This window comes from Didymosphaeria variabile (assembly GCF_027946475.1).
Source record: "Didymosphaeria variabile strain IMI 356815 chromosome Unknown scaffold_1, whole genome shotgun sequence".
Classification (NCBI taxonomy): domain Eukaryota; kingdom Fungi; phylum Ascomycota; class Dothideomycetes; order Pleosporales; family Didymosphaeriaceae; genus Didymosphaeria; species Didymosphaeria variabile.
Genome location: NW_026611620.1, coordinates 906,054 through 923,435, shown reverse-complemented (window position 1 = coordinate 923,435; position 17,382 = coordinate 906,054). Strand labels below are relative to the sequence as shown.

At 52.9% G+C, this 17,382-nt stretch overlaps 6 protein-coding genes across 6 annotated transcripts; 4 read left to right on the top strand and 2 right to left on the bottom strand.

The window, feature by feature from the left end:
* Positions 1-1,123: 1,123 nt before the first annotated feature.
* Positions 1,124-3,220, top strand: PLB1 (Lysophospholipase 1; the record flags this gene model as incomplete). The annotated part of the gene is made up of 3 exons (XM_056209100.1): positions 1,124-1,172; positions 1,227-1,805; positions 1,857-3,220. 3 exons carry the CDS (start codon positions 1,124-1,126, stop codon positions 3,218-3,220), a joined length of 1,992 nt encoding a protein of 663 aa, XP_056075922.1.
* Positions 3,221-3,722: 502 nt separating this feature from the next.
* On the top strand, positions 3,723-5,120 carry N0V89_000275 (uncharacterized protein; the record flags this gene model as incomplete). The annotated part of the gene is made up of 2 exons (XM_056209099.1): positions 3,723-3,726; positions 3,916-5,120. The coding sequence occupies 2 exons, from the start codon at positions 3,723-3,725 to the stop codon at positions 5,118-5,120; spliced, it is 1,209 nt and encodes a 402-aa protein (XP_056075921.1).
* A 680-nt stretch (positions 5,121-5,800) lies between these two features.
* N0V89_000274 (uncharacterized protein) lies at positions 5,801-6,489 on the bottom strand (the record flags this gene model as incomplete). The annotated part of the gene is made up of 3 exons (XM_056209098.1): positions 5,801-6,001; positions 6,087-6,107; positions 6,442-6,489. The coding sequence occupies 3 exons, from the start codon at positions 6,487-6,489 to the stop codon at positions 5,801-5,803; spliced, it is 270 nt and encodes an 89-aa protein (XP_056075920.1).
* A 1,521-nt stretch (positions 6,490-8,010) lies between these two features.
* On the bottom strand, positions 8,011-8,702 carry N0V89_000273 (uncharacterized protein; the record flags this gene model as incomplete). The annotated part of the gene is made up of 2 exons (XM_056209097.1): positions 8,011-8,668; positions 8,689-8,702. The coding sequence occupies 2 exons, from the start codon at positions 8,700-8,702 to the stop codon at positions 8,011-8,013; spliced, it is 672 nt and encodes a 223-aa protein (XP_056075919.1).
* A 1,085-nt stretch (positions 8,703-9,787) lies between these two features.
* On the top strand, positions 9,788-15,203 carry N0V89_000272 (uncharacterized protein; the record flags this gene model as incomplete). Its single annotated transcript, XM_056209096.1, has 2 exons — positions 9,788-10,111; positions 10,236-15,203. The coding sequence occupies 2 exons, from the start codon at positions 9,788-9,790 to the stop codon at positions 15,201-15,203; spliced, it is 5,292 nt and encodes a 1,763-aa protein (XP_056075918.1).
* Positions 15,204-16,045: 842 nt separating this feature from the next.
* On the top strand, positions 16,046-16,913 carry N0V89_000271 (uncharacterized protein; the record flags this gene model as incomplete). The annotated part of the gene is made up of 2 exons (XM_056209095.1): positions 16,046-16,508; positions 16,576-16,913. 2 exons carry the CDS (start codon positions 16,046-16,048, stop codon positions 16,911-16,913), a joined length of 801 nt encoding a protein of 266 aa, XP_056075917.1.
* Between the last annotated feature and the right edge of the window lie 469 nt (positions 16,914-17,382).

The following is a 17,382-nucleotide window of genomic DNA, read 5'->3' as shown; positions in this document are numbered from 1 at the left end:
ACGAGTACTGCAAGCTAGGACTGCTAGTGCATGAGTGCATGAGGAGTCTTCGCCGCCCTCTTCCTACATTGTCAATGTGTTGACTATCGAGGCTCTGTCAACTATGCCGCTACTACGCCGCTGCAGCATCTCAGCCTCATGTCTCAGTTCAACAAAACACTCACTTGACAAACTGCGCTTCACGAAGATTTTCTACGTTTTCACGACGTCGGTTTAGAGTGGAATGGCATCGGGTTCCTGGCAGCGACGCGACGCTAGCGCGCATTGATGGCAACCTTGAACCACGACGTCATACGTCCTCTTTGCGCGGAACCCTCGGAATCCAGCGAGTTCCTCTCCTCCACGATTGCGCGTATCCTCAACAGATGAAGTTTTGAACGTGGCAATGCTCACTCGACCGAATACGCGGAAACGGCACGTACGAGGTCCAATATTACGGGTGATCTACAACGGCATTGGATGACCGACCGTCCGGGAACACAACGGCGTCTGCCATGTTCATTGACTCTTTGCCTTCACTTTTGTGGGGGCTCGCCTGCATGCCGTTCGTTTCGAACAAAAGTCCGGGAAGGGAGATCGACGGCCTAATCAGGCGAGCTACATACCGTTCAGCCCGAGTCGTTCAATCTTCCTGCGTAGTTGTGATTTGCGCCTGGCTGACAGTCCAATCTTCGAGGGCTGGGGTGTACAGAGGTGCAGTCTATACAGCAGCGACCATTGCCAGAATGGCGGTGACTTTTACAGCTGAGGAGCCATCGTACGACTACTATGGTATCATCAGCACAACTCTGCGATGTTATTCATCGACAACAACAAGGCCACGCGACACCACGGCGTCCAATGGGGCGAAACCCACTAAAAATAAGGCAAAGCGCTGACGGCTGCAGGGGATGAGCCACGCCCAAGCCCACTTCGCCTAGCCTGGAATGAGGTCACTGGTTGGTTTAGTCCGCGCCGCGCGAAACACAGCCGCATGTTGACCCTTCCGGCCTTCCGACAAAACTAGGAAATGATTTAACAACACCGAATCTCCGCAATTTTGGTTTGACATCCTTACCATAATCCTACCTTTCTATTACTTTGCGAGCTTCTTTCCATACCAGACATCGTCTAGGTTTGGCAGATGAAGTACTCATTGTTCGCCGCGTCCGTCCTCGCGTCACTGGGGAGTGGTAAGCCAACGTTACCCACCCTTGCCCCTGATCCGTGCTCACAGTTGGAAATAGCATCCTCGGTTGGCCGAAGAGAAGTTGAGCAAATTGAAGCGAACGCAGCATCCAGTGCAGTCGAAGTTTACAAAAGAGCTACGAATCAAGCGCCAAATGGCTACGCACCAGGAGAGGTCGACTGCCCGTCGACTCGGCCCAGCATTCGGAAGGCGGATGCACTATCAAAAAGTGAATCAGATTGGTTGAATACAAGGCGACCTAAGACTGTGGATCCCATGCGCGAATTGTTGACCAGAATTAACATCGATGGTTTCGATGCTGGAAAGTACATCGACGACAATCGCGACAACACTACGAATCTGCCCAACATTGGTATTGCTTTCTCTGGAGGTGGTTACCGTGCTATGTTAAACGGTGCTGGTGCACTTGCAGCATTCGACAACCGGACCCCTAATGCAACAAATAGCGCAAGCCAGCTCGGTGGACTGCTGCAGGCATCCACCTACATTGCCGGCCTTTCGGGTGGTGGTTGGCTTGTAGGAAGTATTTACATGAACAACTTCACCTCTGTACAAAACATCATCGACCAAAACGAGGATGGTGATATATGGCAGTTAGGAAACTCAATTTTGGAAGGTGCGTGGAAGCGATCAATGGTTACGAATACCTGGAACTTATGATGAACAGGTCCGAAAGAAGGAGGCATTCAGATATTGAACAGCGCTCAATACTACAGCAACCTTGTAGATACAGTCACCGACAAGGCGGATGCCGCTGGAGGCTTCGATACTTCGCTCACTGACTACTGGGCTCGAGCTCTATCGTTTCAGTTCGTCAATGCCAGCGATGGAGGTCCCGGATACACGTGGTCATCAATTCAGGACGACCCTGACTTCAAGAATGCGGACGCGCCATTTCCCATCCTCATTGCGCTCGAGCGCGCCCCCGGACAAGCCGTGATCTCGCTAAACTCCACGAACATTGAGTTCAACCCCTTCGAGATGGGCAGCTTCGATCCGACTCTATATGGCTTTGCTCCCCTAAAGTACATTGGTTCTAACTTCACCAATGGTGAGGTTCCAGAAAATCAAAAGTGTATCCGGGGATTTGACAATGGTGGTTTCGTCATGGGTACTAGCTCATCGCTTTTTAATCAAATCATCTTACAATTCAACGATGATAGCGGAGCCCCGGACCTAATCAAGAGCGCCTTGAAGAGCATTCTAGGCTCACTCGGCGACAACGACAATGATATTGCGGACTACACTCCCAACCCCTTCCAAGGCTACAATAACCGTACCAACCCCAGCGCAGACACCAACAGACTTACACTCGTCGACGGCGGTGAGGATCTGCAGAACATCCCGCTGAACCCGCTCATTCAGCCGCACCGCGATGTAGACGTTATTTTCGCTATCGACTCATCCGCCGATACCGTCGACCCCACGGACTCCGCGCAGAACTGGCCCAACGGCACGTCTCTCGTCGCAACATACGAGCGTACCAGCAACGCTAGCATCCAGAACAGCACCGCCTTCCCCTACATCCCCGATCAAAACACCTTCGTCAATCTCGGCCTAAATAACCGCCCAACCTTCTTCGGTTGCGATTCCGGAAACCTAACCGGCCGCGGCGTATCCCCCCTCATCGTATACCTCCCCAACTCCCCCTACGTGTTCTTGTCCAACGTGTCCACCTTCGCAAAGCTCTCCTTCAACAACAGCGAGCGCGACGCCATGATTCAGAACGGATATGATGTCGCTACCATGGGCAACAACACCCGCTCAGGATACGAAGACTGGACTACCTGCGTTGGCTGCGCAATCATCTCGCGGTCGCTGAACCGCACAAACACTGACGTGCCTCAAGCGTGCCAGCAGTGCTTCGACAAATACTGTTGGAACGGCACGCGCGCGGAGAACACGCCTGCGCCGTACTGGCCTGACATGGTCTTCCAGGAGGTTAATGTGAAGAGCGGTGTTGGCAAGTTCCTGCCCAACGTTGTTGGTGTGGCTGTTGCGGCGGCGGTTTCGGGATTGCTTATGATGTAATGTGTTCTTGATTTTTTCGGATTGCATAAGGTTTGGATATCGTAACTTAAGATACCCTCTCTTGGAGATTGGGTCTGCTTTGGGGATTTGAATGGGCATGGATAAGCATTTTATGGTTGGGTATGCGATTGCATTTCGCTGTGCATATAGCGGCATTTGGATATATTTCTTGGGTAATTGAGGAAGTCAAATACCCTTTTCTCAAAAATTTGTATTGATCCGTTGGCTTCTGCTGGTATGTGATTCTTAGAGCTGCCCAATCATGCAGCGACATCTGCATTCAGCCGCGCTAGAACGCGTCTCCACATGACTGTTCATCTTACATCGAGGCTAGTCCACTCCACCGTCCACGAATGCCGTCAAAACGGAAACGTCAGGAAGAGACAGACTTCGGCTCATTATGGCTGCACACTATCACGAACACGCCGCCCCGAAGGAAAGCGTGTCTGCAATGTTCTGAGGCCAAGGTTCGATGTGACCACAAGAGACCGGTGTGTTCGCGATGCGTACGTATAGCCTATTCTTGCAACAAAACCCTACACTACAGTGAAATGATGAGGAACTGCCTTATCGCAATCAAATCACTGCCACCACCTGTTTATCGACCATCGAATAAGTCGTCTAGGAGGTCATTGCTAACCTTTTTCATGTTGAGCAGGCACGAAGGTTGCTGCGATGCGACTTCTCCGGCGCAGCAAGCGAAGAGCCGCATCCGCAACCAAGAGTCACTCCTGTTTCTGCTTTCAACATCGATACAGGTCCATCATATAACGCGGTTGCATCGTCTACGACACCACACACCTCGGACCCCACTGCCGTCTTCTCAAACCCTACTAATCTCTTCACAACACCGCAACCCACGCCTCAACCCGCACCAACCAATCCACCCCTTTCTACCCAATGCGATGACAACATTCATCTTTTGTGTACTGTCGATGCCTCCCGCGTCCGCGACCGCTGGCTCGAAGGCTGGGTCCCGCGCCCTAACCAACAGTCCAAAGACCTGCCTCGCGGTACTGCAGTCTTTATTCACAGCATCTTGAAAGCGTATCCGCAATCGTTATGCAAGGGCGATTTGCCTCCCATTATCCACGACCTGCAGTTGGTAGACGGAAAGCTGCCCTCAGCGCTTGCGAACTGTGTCAGCATCGCTCGAATGTGGGAGGGGCAGAGAGAAGGTGGAGGAGCCTTGGTGAAAGACACGTCGCTCAGAGAGATGGAGAGGTTGTTCGCAGAGAAAGAGAAGTATGGGCAGTGGGAACTGCTAGCAGCTTTCCAGGCGTACATCATGTACGTCACGCTTCTGCTCGATCCGGCGGGTGAGCCCGTGGTCCCTCAGGATGTTATGCTCAACCTGCAAGACTTTGCGCACACCATCGCCGTCACTGGTCTTGTTGACCCTTCCGATCATCCATCCTGGGCTGCTTGGGCCCTTGCCGAAGCTAAACGCCGTGCTCTCTTCGCGATGTACATGCTCGACGACATTGTGAATTTCTTCTCGCACGTTCCTTGTATCATGGGCGATGAATTAGCGGACCTTCCGGCGCCATGCAGCGAGAAGCTGTGGCGTACGGATGAGGAGGGGAAGTGGCGGAGGTTGTACGGTGAGTCTTTCTTGTACACAGCATTGCTTCTATCTTGGCGAAGGTTTCTATTCTTCGTGGTGGAGACATGGGCGAAGTACTATATTCCTACGTACGAGACAGATACTGACCTGGGAGCAAGATGTGCATGTTGCGGAGTGGGAGGGAGGCGGGCTGAGGCTGAACGAGCTCTGGCCGAGGACGGGGGAGAAAGATGGAGCGAGAGTTCAGAAATGGGTGGGCGAGATGGATGCGTTGGGGATGACGATATTTGCAGTTACAACGGCGACGCAGTATCCGTGATGAGCGAGTTCTAAGAGTTGAGGATGAGCTGCCCAGGTGAGTTATATCTTGACATGGGATTGCGGAAGTTCAACATGAAATGCGCCCGACATATCGAAAGCTTGACACAGCTGAGGAGAGATGAATCGCATCATGTATTGCTTGAAGGCTCGAAACGTGAACGCTTTACACCAAGAACACGCAGCGCGAAAAGCAGGATCCCAACCACCTGGGTAGAGGGGTATCTTCGCAAAATAGCAATGCAAAGAGTAATGCCCAACGCAAAAACCATTAGGAAACAGTAACTCCAAGCACACCGGAAAATGCTCGGCCCAGCCACGCAACCTGCTCGTCGTAATACCGCACTATCGGTTTCAAATTACCTCGCAATCCTACAATTCGCGTAAATCGCTGAATTTCAAGGTAGTTTAGAATCGATGACGTGATACTTCAACGAGCGGGTTACGCGGCCGTAGCTGCGCCAGCAACCCATTATATTCCATATCAGCCCCTCATTCGTCGTATCATCATCTATCGTCCTCAGTCTACCGCGCTTCCGATCGAACCGACTGCGAACGTATAGAGCCCGTATCATGGTACTGCTGGTATCCCTCGCCACTGTTGCGGTGGAATCCGTCGTTCCACGCGCCAATGCGATTGTACAGTCTACGCTCCATTAAACGGACATTCAAAAGAAGATAGGGAGCTGGCTCGCCTACTGGTCGTCTTGAACGATTTCGAGGTTTTCGTCGGGAATCAGCTCGTAGTCGCCTTCGGGTGGGAGGTACAGCGCCGAGGCTACCACGCCCAGACTGGTCAGGAAGAGTGTCACCCACGAGGCGGTGCAGAGAGACCAGGATGCGTCAAGGTAGTGGCCTGGGAGGGAGAAGCGATCGTGGTGGTCGAAGATGTAGGCCTGTATGTGTTAGCGTGTGTCTTGTGGTCTGTTTTTGTAGGGTGGAGGAGGTGAATTGCGAGGCGACAGCGAGAGGTAGACATACCACAATAGACATGCCGACGCACTGTACAAAAGCACAGAACAGTAGCAGTGCGCTGACAATCTGCCATCCAGCGGCCCTTCGCTGCACTCCGCCCGCTATAATCACGACGAAGGAGACTAGCGTGCACAGCTCGACGGCTACGTCGAAAGAAATGAAGAAGCCAACAGTTCTCCACATGTTACAGAAAGTCTCGTCCGTCCTGCAGTATTGTCTGCTAGGAAATTGTTCGTATTCGGGCTCGTTGGGGACGTTCGAGTAGCGGCTGTGGAGACCGTAGGACATTTTGCGCCCGTCATTATTCTGGCGGCGGTTATGAAAATCCTTGAGACTGCGACAACGGGGCAGTGATACTCACCGGATCGAAGCTGATCCATCGCGGCATGTAGATGCTGGCGATGGTCATTGCCGTACCTGCGCGTCTCAGTGATTGCCACCATGAATAGCAAAGCTCTCACTTACTGGCAAGCGTGAGCCAAAGGCCGACGCTGTAGACTATTCTTCGCGTCATGATGAAGATGCGCACAGAGTAACACGCGCAGTGAAGCGGTGGTGATGCAGGAGGTTTCGAAGCTAGGTTGTTGCCGCCGGAAAGATCGGACGACCGTGGTGGTGTGAAGGCAGAGCCTAGGCGTGTGAAAGCCTCGCAGATCTGTTGCTATGGCCGCGGGATGTGTGCTTGGCCTTTGACCAGGGTAGTGGAGAAGCGCGCGTTGAGGAGATGCAGCTAGGTATATGCGCGTTTATCTCTGGCGAAGGTGGTCGCAGGGCATGTCGGGATGGAGGGAAGGCACCGACAAAGGCTGGCAGGCTTGCGTGACCGTTGTGGCCGCACCTTGTTGCTTTCCTCGCTTGCAACATGAGGATCAGACGATGACGATCGTGGATTGACCCACCCACACTTTGGTGGCGTCCGAGCGCTACACTAAACCGAGTTCGATCCGTACACCGCTCACTGCCTACACCCTCCTCCGCATCGATAGCGGGTATCGCGCAGAATTCCCTCACGTCGAAGCTTGACCCAAAGCTGAGATGCTAGCCAGCCTCGTCTCTACAGCCTCATCTTGCGACTCGAGGTTTTGATGAAGATGTCGAGTCTCGATGTCAAGTCTTGTCAAGTCTCGATGTTAAGGCAGATGCTGATGCAAGTATTACCATTGTTAGCGCCCTTCTCCGACGCACCCAGCATCAACCCAGCGGCACAGGCCCAACACATAGAACAGCTCAGACGCGATCGAATGATCACTCAAAGCAGAGGGAGTACAAGAAGCGGGGTGTCGCGGGCGTGCGTCGAGTTATTGGCACTTTCCGCCAGCATCGGCTTTCACGTTTCCCATGGCGGCATCAGACGCCAGCCACACCTGGCCTGCGACCTTCCCACCAAGCCTCCGAACACGTGGGGGCGATCCATAATTCTCCTGCCATCGGCCGACGCCGTCGTAATTGTCGCGCGTGACGTGCCTTTTCTGAGGCGGATCATGGCGATCTATCAAATGTCCATCTGGCGGTGTGCACTGATGTAAGGAACTGCCATCGGACCGCAAAGGCATCTGTGCTCGCCCCCGCATGTTGTACGCAAGAGCCTTCGGAGCGTAATGCAGGCGAAGGGCGGGGGACGCACGATAAATCGATGTGCAGCAGGCAAATTGTATGGTTGGTGTCACGCGAGTGTTTGTGGTTGGACGTTGGGTCGGCGATAGATTGGCAGAGGATGATGTGCTTGGATACGAGATGCGGAGGTAGATAAGGATCGACCAATCCCGGCCTGCACAGCAGACAAGGGAGAAACTTCATTATCCTGCAGATTCTATTTCCGCAGGGTCTAACTGGGGGTATATGCCGTGTTGCCGTGATTCAGTCTTCAGGAATATCGTACAAGAGGTTCTACGTGGAGTACAGTACATATGGTACAAGGCAAGCGCCTCGTCTAGAAGAGCACGTTGTCGCGCGTCCGTGGTTTCGGTCTTTGCAACATCTCGTAACAAAGTAGAGACGCTGCTACGCTGACGTTGAGACTGTCGACGCCTATCTCGTCAACATCTCGTCCGTGCCGAATGCCAACTTTGAAATGCGCCAAGTTTAGCAGACTCGTCCGCAGCCCCGTTCCTTCAGCGCCCATCATCAGGATTGTGGGATGACTCTCGACGGGGCAATGCTCCACGGGCAAACGTTTCGCACTCCGAGCTTGTGTAATTATCACTTCGCTGGTAGGAGGAGTATATTGTTTGCCGGATGATGCTCCTTGAAGAGCTGGAAGTTGCGCAGGAGGAACGGCGTCACTGGCATATATCCTCCATCCGGCACGCGCACTCTGCCCGAGGAAGTCGGTAGCCTGATTGACCTTGAAGATGGGTATAGCTTCAGCTGCGCCAGCCGAGGCTTTGAGCGCGATGTGGCTCCATGGTGCGCTCTGGCGCGTAGGAGTGACGATGGCGTCGACACCGAGGAAATATGCTGAGCGAGCGATGGCGCCGAGGTTGCCTTCGTCGAGCACGCCGTCCACGTATAGGACTAGAGGGTGTCTCCATCCGGCGGATTTATACGCGTACACTGATTGTATGCCGTTAACCTCGAGATCCTCTTTACTTTGGCTGTCTAGTGTTACTTCGAATCGCCCATTCCTGATATCTGGCGACAGTAGTGCTTTCAGAGGCGGTACGGGAAGAGGCGATGCCTCGAGAATGAAGCCCTGAGCAATTAGTACATGCGGCTTGTAATCTTGGAATGCATAGATTGCCTACATTGTGTGGTCTGCCACTGCTCGCTTTGTCGAACGCTTGCAAGTATTCGTCGTCGACTTCTATTACCCTGACCTTAGTAACTTTTGCTCTTGCCACAAGCGCATCTATTCCTGCATGTAAGACGCCTCGTCTATGTATGTATAGCTTGTGGAGTCTCCGCCGGTTTGTCTTGATGGCAGCCAACACACTTGAATATCCGTATATGAACTCAGATGCCGCTGTGCTGTAAGGAAGCGATTCAATACGAGCCGATCTACTTCCTTGGTTTATCTGGTCATATCCTCTTTGGTAGTCCTTAGGGAAGGCCGACTCGAATGGGCGCAGGCTGTTCGTCGAATGCCGGTACGGGGCTCTTTCTGCTCTTGCGGAGTGAGGCGCACGTACTCTCAAGTGCCTCTCCCCTCCACGCAGGGGTGGCCTGGCTCCCTGTCTCTCACTTCGTCCAACGTAATCAAGCTCTCGGTCGCCGGAAGTCCTGCCTCGCTCGATAGCGGCGGTAATCGACTTGTTCCTTCCCTCACTGCGCGTTCCGCGGCACGCAATTCGCGGTATTCGGAGGATCGTGGGGCGGAGGAAGCCGGACTGCAGCATGACAAGATGAATGTGAGGTCTCAATTGTGACGTTTGTATATCCTAGCGTGCGACTGGTAATTATCGCGAACTTTTTGGTGCACGGACCGTTCAGGGCACGCGTCGCGCGTTCATGCTTCACGCCGATTGGAGGCGACCTCGGCCCTCCAGCTTTCAACTTCCTACGAATCACTCTCGTAGCGGAGCAGGGGAACACACGCGCAGAGGACATCCGCCCCACTGTCTGTCCATAGAACTATTTCCTACGATTCCAAGGTTCCGACAAACTTGCATTAACCCACCGCCGACCATACCGCCGTTGAGACCACCGCAACAACTCTTGAACCTCACCCTACATCTTGCCCGCGCGCAAAGGCGCTCCATGGACCCAATATGGCCGACATAGCATCGATAGCAAGCGACGAGGACGGTCTTGAGCTGATGGCGTCTTTCAAGAAAGGCGCAAACGGTGAAGCTCGCGGGCGGAAGGCGCGCTCGCAGATAAATGATCGCGACTTTCCAGATGAAGAGGTGGTCAGCCAGCGCGCGGAAGGAGCACCGCAGAGGCTCCTAGCTGTTCGGGTGCCACCAGTGCACGACCGCGACGAATATATCTATTATGACGGTGAAGCAGCCGTCGAGCGCGTTCAACGGGAATTCGAAAAGAGGGGAGAACTCATGTACGATGTGGAATTCATAGATGGTAGACACAAGCAGGTGAGTCGAGTCCGACTCTTGTTACCAAATTGCAGCTGCCAGCTAGGTAAAGGTGCTTGCGCCTTTACTAGTTCCAACAAATCGTTCTTTTACCTCAATGACTGAGCTAACAGCATACTCTTAGGTCACTTTCGACGAACTACTAGCCCTCGACAACGGTGCGGAAGCTTTCCAGACCTTTCAACAAAACGACGACGGAGTCGCGAGTTCGGAAAGCGCAAACGAGGACATGCGCGACACACGGTTGCGTAGCAAGGTCACGAAGACTAAGAACGAAGGCTTCATTAGTGTTGAAGGCCTCGATTTATCTTCTGATGAAGAGGTCTCCTCGCGGAAACCCCGCCAGAAGCGACTCAGTGGTTTGAGGGGTAACGGCAGGAGTAGCAGGGCCACACGCCGAAGCACCACCCGCGACTCTTCGAGTGAGAGCGATGCAACTACCACGAAGCGTCGCCGTAGGCGAAAATTGGTCTCAGGACCGACACGCCGCTCTAGTCGGGGCCATGCGCCTGCGCGAGTATACAGCGAGGACGAGGACGAGGACGATGACGACGAAGACGAAGATGACGACGACTCCAGCATCGATATCTTACTATCAGATCTCGCATCACAAAAGCGAAAACGTGGACGCCCTTCCAAGGCACCAAAACCGGAGAAGATTCCTCGGACTGGTATACGACAGTCTGGTCGAGCTACTCGCGCGCAGAACAACATGGAAGAAGCGGATATCAACGACATCTATAGATCAGATTCTGACGAGCCCAAGGCGGCGACAGTGAAGATCGTAAACGCGAAGGAAACATTCGAGACTCTCCCTCGCAACAATCTGTTTAGGTCTCGTCACGTAGAAGGATGCGAAGTCTGCTCCAACGGGCCCAATGTTGCGCCGCTCATTTACTGTCAAGGTTGCTCTCTAGCTTACCACAAGAATTGCGTTGGGAACCGCGCTACTCGTGAGCATCTCGTCACAAAAGTGGATGACGATAAGTACGTACTACAATGCCGACGGTGCATCAACGTATACAAGAAGAAAGACCCCACAGCTCCGGATCTTTCCATGTGTCAAGATTGTCGCCATCCTGGTTCAGCCTGTAAGCCCTTCCGCCGTCGCAAACCCACGGTGCAGGAACAGAAAGACCGAGACGAGAATGACGGAGTTGATCCCGTTACTGACGTTCCTTCTAACCTCATCAACAATGCTTCCAATGTCATGTTTCGCTGTACACGCTGCTCGCGCTCGTGGCATTACCACCACTTACCACCGCTTTCGCCTTATGTTATGGATCTTACACACGACGAAGAGGAGACTGCCGACGAACGCTTCCTTGAGTACTCCAAGTCTTGGATGTGCAAAGAGTGCGACGACACTATCGAGCAGAAAGTCGGAGGTCTCATTGCTTGGCGACCATCAGACGTGGAAACCTATAATCCAGGCACTCCTTGCTACGAAGTGAACGAGGACGATAAACAGTACCTGGTCAAGTGGGATAGCCAGTCATATTTCCGCGCAACATGGTTCTCCGGCGCTTGGACTTGGGGTGTCACAGCCGCCGCTATGCGAAAGGCGTTCTTCAAGCGGGAGGAGGGGCCCAAGATGCGGACAGAGGATGCCATCCCAGAAGAATACCTCCGTATCGATATCGTTCTCGATATCAAATACACCAGCTATGTTGAAGTCCGAAGCGAGGAAATCGATAAGGCGCGGATAAAAGAAGTAGACAAGGCTCTCATCAAGTACAAGGGTCTCGGATACGAGGACGCTGTGTGGGAGAAAGTCCCAAACTCGAATGACGGCGATCGATGGCTAGACTTCGTGACAGCCTACAACGATTGGGTCGCTGGTCGATACATTCGCTATCCGAAGCAAGGTCCACTCAAAGCCCGCCTAGAGAAGGCCCGTGTCGGAGCACCCGACTCATTTGCCAAATTGGAGAAACAAAAGCAACCGGAAAGCCTTGTTGGCGGAGAACTCATGAAGTATCAGCTACAAGGGCTAAACTGGCTTTATTACCAGTGGTTCATGCAGAAGAATGGTATACTTGCAGACGAAATGGGTCTCGGCAAGACGATCCAAGTCATTGCGTTTATGGCTACGCTCATAGAAGAGCACAGCTGCTTCCCGTTCCTGGTTGTCGTTCCCAATTCTACTTGTGCCAATTGGCGTCGAGAAATCAAGCAGTGGGTTCCGTCCTTACGTGTCGTCACCTACTTTGGCTCTTCCGCTGCCCGCGACATGGCAAAGAAGTACGAGATGTTTCCTGAGGGCTCCAAAGAACTTAGGGCACACATTGTCGTAACGTCCTATGAAACGGCCACCGATGACAGCTCTAGACGGATTTTCAAAAGCGTTAGCTGGGCGGGTCTCATCATTGATGAAGGGCAGCGGCTCAAGAACGACAAGAGCCAGCTCTACGGGGCTCTTACCACAATTAGATCACCATTTCGACTGCTCCTGACCGGTACACCTCTTCAGAACAACGCCAGGGAATTGTTCAACCTCCTTCAATTCCTCGACGATAGTGTCAATGCAGCGGAGCTCGAGGAGAAGTATGAAGAGATGACTGCGGAGGCTGTCCGAGAATTGCACGAGCTGATCCGGCCGTACATCCTTCGCCGAACGAAAGCGCAGGTCCTTACGTTCCTACCTCCACTGGGCCAAGTCATCGTGCCTATATCCATGAGTGTCCTGCAAAAGAATGTTTACAAATCAATCCTCGCAAGAAACCCAGAACTTTTGAAGGCTCTATTTACTACTGGCAACTTGAAGACCCAGGAACGAGCGAATCTCAGCAACATCCTCATGCAGCTTCGAAAGTGTCTCTGTCATCCATTTGTATATAGCCGCGATATAGAGGAACGTACTGACATTGCTGCAATGTCGCACCGCAATCTGGTCGAGGCGTCCGCCAAACTTCAGCTTCTTGAGCTCCTTCTACCGAAACTCAAGGAACGCGGCCATCGGGTTCTTATCTTTAGTCAATTTCTGGACATGCTGAGCATCATCGAAGACTTCATGGACGGGATGCAGATGGCTTATCAACGTCTCGATGGCACAATGGGCTCCCTAGAGAAGCAGAAACGCATCGATCAGTTCAATGCTCCTGACTCGTCCCTCTTCGCTTTCCTATTGTCGACACGAGCTGGTGGTGTCGGTATCAATCTTGCAACAGCGGACACCGTCATTATCCTTGATCCCGATTTTAACCCTCATCAAGATCTCCAGGCTATCTCCCGAGCGCACCGAATCGGCCAAAAAAACAAAGTGCTTTGTTTCCAGCTCATGACACGAACTAGTGTCGAAGAGAAGATCGTGCAAATGGGCCGGAAGAAGATGGCTCTCGACCACGTGGTAGTTGAGCAGCTGGGCGAGGAAGAAATTGACGACAAGGATGTAGAGTCCATCTTGAAATTTGGAGCAGCAGAGCTGTTCAAAGATGACAATGCTGACCACGACATCCGTTACGACGACGCGTCTATCGACAAACTTCTGGATCGAAGTCAAATCGAGAATACCAAGACAAGCAGTGACGATTCAGCTGAGTCTCAATTCAGCTTTGCTCGCGTTTGGGCAAACGATCGAGGTACTCTCCAAGAAAATCTAGATACAGCAGACGACGAGGTCGCTCCTCCGGACGCTGGTGTGTGGGACAAGATTCTCAAAGAGCGTCGAGAACTTGCGGCCGCTGAAGCGCTTGCACGTGCTGAGGCTTTGGGCCGAGGCAAGCGCGCTAGAATGGTAAGTCACGTTGAGACTTCGACAAGGATTTCGGCTGACCAAATTCAGGCCGTGAATTATGAAAATGAACAGGCAAAGAAAGCGGCCGAAGGCAGTGACAACGAGAGCCTTCTTGATTCGCCTGTCAAGCCTCTCAAGCCTGTCAAGTTGGACAAGCGGTTGAAGAAGAAGAAAGATCGCTCTGACGAAGATACCGATTTCCAGGCTGATACCGAAGACGAACAGTCCGATGATCAACTTAGTGGCGCCGAGGAAGCTCAAGCTGAAGCGGCAAATCTGGGAGATGATACCGCTCGCCGACAAAGTACAGGCAGCGCTGCGGTCAACAAGTCGCTGTACAAGCAGAACAGCGCAGGTGCGTCCCGAATTTCTTTGAAGTCTACCCCAAGATCTACTCCCAAGTCCAAGAGCAAGTCCAGAGATCAGAAGTCTTTCCCTGCTATCACGCTGTCTCCGATCTCTCCTGGCAAAGTTGTGAAAGGCAAAACCGGTGCGCGCCGAATGCCAAAGCTCAACCCTCTTCGTGATGAGAAGAAATACGGAACAATTACCGTCACTAAAGCCCCTCCACCACGCCGTTCAGAAGTTGTGGATCTCACGCAAGACGTGCCGGAGTCAAGATCAGAGCTGAAGCAAGCTAATGCATTCCTTTCAGTCAAACCTTTCGCACGTGTCCAGATGCCCATCCGCTCACCGCACGAGGCGGGCTACAGTCAGTATTCTCTCATTACCTGTCCCGCCTGCCACAAACAACATCCGCGGGGTGCTTGCGAGCTCAAAGTCGCCGGCGTCGAGCATTGTGGTCTTTGTGGCCTCGCACACTACGGCATCGCCCGCACTTGTCCTCATATCAAGTCCGAAACCCAGGTCCGCGAGATGCTGTTTGCGCTCAAAAGCTCACCCGAGAAGAAAGAGCTGGTTGATCTAGCGATGAAGTACCTGCGTGGCGTGAAGGGTACGCTGGTTCAACAGAAGAAGAAGGATAAGGAGAAGGCGATGATGCAGGCTGGCGGTATGCCCCCTTCGAACATGGGGCCTACAAACCTGGGGCGACCACCACTGGCGGGGTACAATCCGAGCCAGGGACAGCACGTCCCGGGTACTCGTACGCCTGGAGGAGGATACCAGCTCACGAGCGGGTCGCCTCAGCAGTATCCTTCATCTAGGCCTGTGTATGGCAGTGCGGGTAGTCAAATCTCGGGCCAAGCAGCACGTCAAAACGGTCATTTTGAGCCGCCCAGGGGTGGTGCTCAGCAGGGTCGATGGGGGCAGCAAGTCCAACCTCAGAATGCCACGCCAATTGACGATCATCAGGTCGAGAGTGCGCTGCGTGGTTTCTTGAACCCGAACAACTAATTGTGGCGCCCTCCCACGAATGATTAATTTCATTTAACAGGCAAAGGCCCATGCGGTTTGACGTTCCAAAGTAGACAACACTTGACCATTTTGCATGACGTTTTCGGGGGGCATTATGGTTATTGGTTAGCTTTGGTTTGATTTGGTGTTATAGCGAATTTCATGAAGCGAGGCGCATGATCGAGGCACGGTTATTGATATTCGGGACTGTCTCCATGGAAGCGCTCCGTAGTGGACAGACAGATGTACGAGCGAGTTGAGCCTTTGAGCCGAACTATGGAACAAGATTACCTTACGTTGATGTGCAGCTGACTTGCTCAGCTCACGCCTGTATTTTGTACTTCACATTATCCCTTTGCTACCCTCAGTCTCTTTCTCCACGTAATCCTCGCCCCTCTCTTCCGCATCATCTCTCTCATCGTCCTTCATCCCATCCACTTTCCCATCCATCGCCTCCCTTAACATCTCTACCCAAGCCTCATAATTCCCATCATCCCCATCATCCATCAAGAAGTTGTGGTGGGCGTCAACCGAGCGTGTTGATATCGATGTGATGAGTGGAATGGCGAAGGCCAAAACGCTCGCTAAGAAATATGGCATGTAGAGCGGTTCTACCTATGGTGGCGTTCAGTACGGGGTTGGGGACACCATATCGTACGAGTAAAGGCAGCCGTGCCCGCGTGAGGCCCATCCAAATGCGGTTAGCTCGTTTCGTTCATTGGGGCTTCGTGTACCGCCGCGGAGGACATCATCTACCTACTCACGAATGAGCAACCATTTGATGATTGCTTGACTCTGGAGATTCGTGGAACCTCGTCCTCAACATTCAAAACAAAACAACAATGTCCCTCGACTTTGGTCTGAAAGGAGCCCATGTGCTCATCACAGGCGCCGCCGGTGGGATCGGTCTCGAGACAGTCCGAGTCTTCTGCCAGCTCGGCGCGAGGGTCACAGCTCACTACAACTCTCGCATCGGAGCACTATCCGAGATACCGGATATTGTGTCACTACAAGCGGACGTGCGCGATGAGACTTCGGTTGAGCGCTTGCTTGCTGAAGCTACGGAGAAGAATGGTGGGCCGGTGAACGTGCTTATTGTTAATCATGGGATTTGGCCAGCGGAGGCCAAGAGTATTGCTGATATGGACTTGAAGCAGTGGGAGAATACGTTGGCCGTTGACCTTACGGGACCATTCCTGTTGTGTCGGGCTTATTTGCGTGCTTTGAAGGGTGCGAGTGAGGAGGTGAAGAAAGCGGCTAGCATTGTTTTCATTGGCTCGACTGCTGGGAGGTATGGTGAAGCGGGTATGAAAATCTCTCTGACATCTTTGGGATGTCTTTGCAAAATGAATGGATGGCTAACAAATTGTAGGACACGGCGACTACGCATCTGCCAAGTCTGCTCTCCAAGGGGGCTTTATGCTAACTCTCAAAAACGAAATTGTGCATATCGCTCCTCAAGGACGTGTGAACAGCGTCAACCCAGGATGGGTAGTGACGCCACTGGCTGAGGATACCCTGGAAGATACGGCTTTCGTTGAGCGGGTTTTGGCGACAACGCCGCTGAGGAAAGTTGGCCGGCCGGAAGACGTTGCCCGGCAGGTTGCGGTTCTGGCGAGTCCGGTGTTGAGTGGGCATGTTAGTGGGATGGGGATTATGGTTGAGGGTGGGATGGAGGGGCGGCTGTTGTGGCCGCCGAAGTCATCGTAAAGCTTGATCACATATCAGGCAGTGATTGAGGCGCCACGATCCTTCAGTCACACTGTGGACGTGCTTGGAACTCAGCACAGCACGTCAGAAGCTTTAGGTGCTGTTCGTGTCCAGGCAGGCCTTCAATACGGGCACTATTACGTATCGAAGACTCTCTGCATTCAATGGACGATTGGCAAGCAATAAGCATTTGGGCGACAAGTGTCACGGTGAGCCGTCAAGCCGTTAAGATCAAACATAAGATGCACCATCAGAACGGCATGTCATGGAGCAATCAACGAGCAAAGGTATGTGCACTCGACTGCCGGTGGAACAAGCCAGCTTCCCCGCAGCGGCTGCTCTCGAGTTGGGCATCATAGCGGCGCTAAGGATGCTGTCATTTGAGCATGTAGCAGGTGTAGGTAGCACAATGAGCCATTTGCTGGACTGAGCTCCAAAGCTTCACGGCAAACTCCAGGCTTGGCGGCAC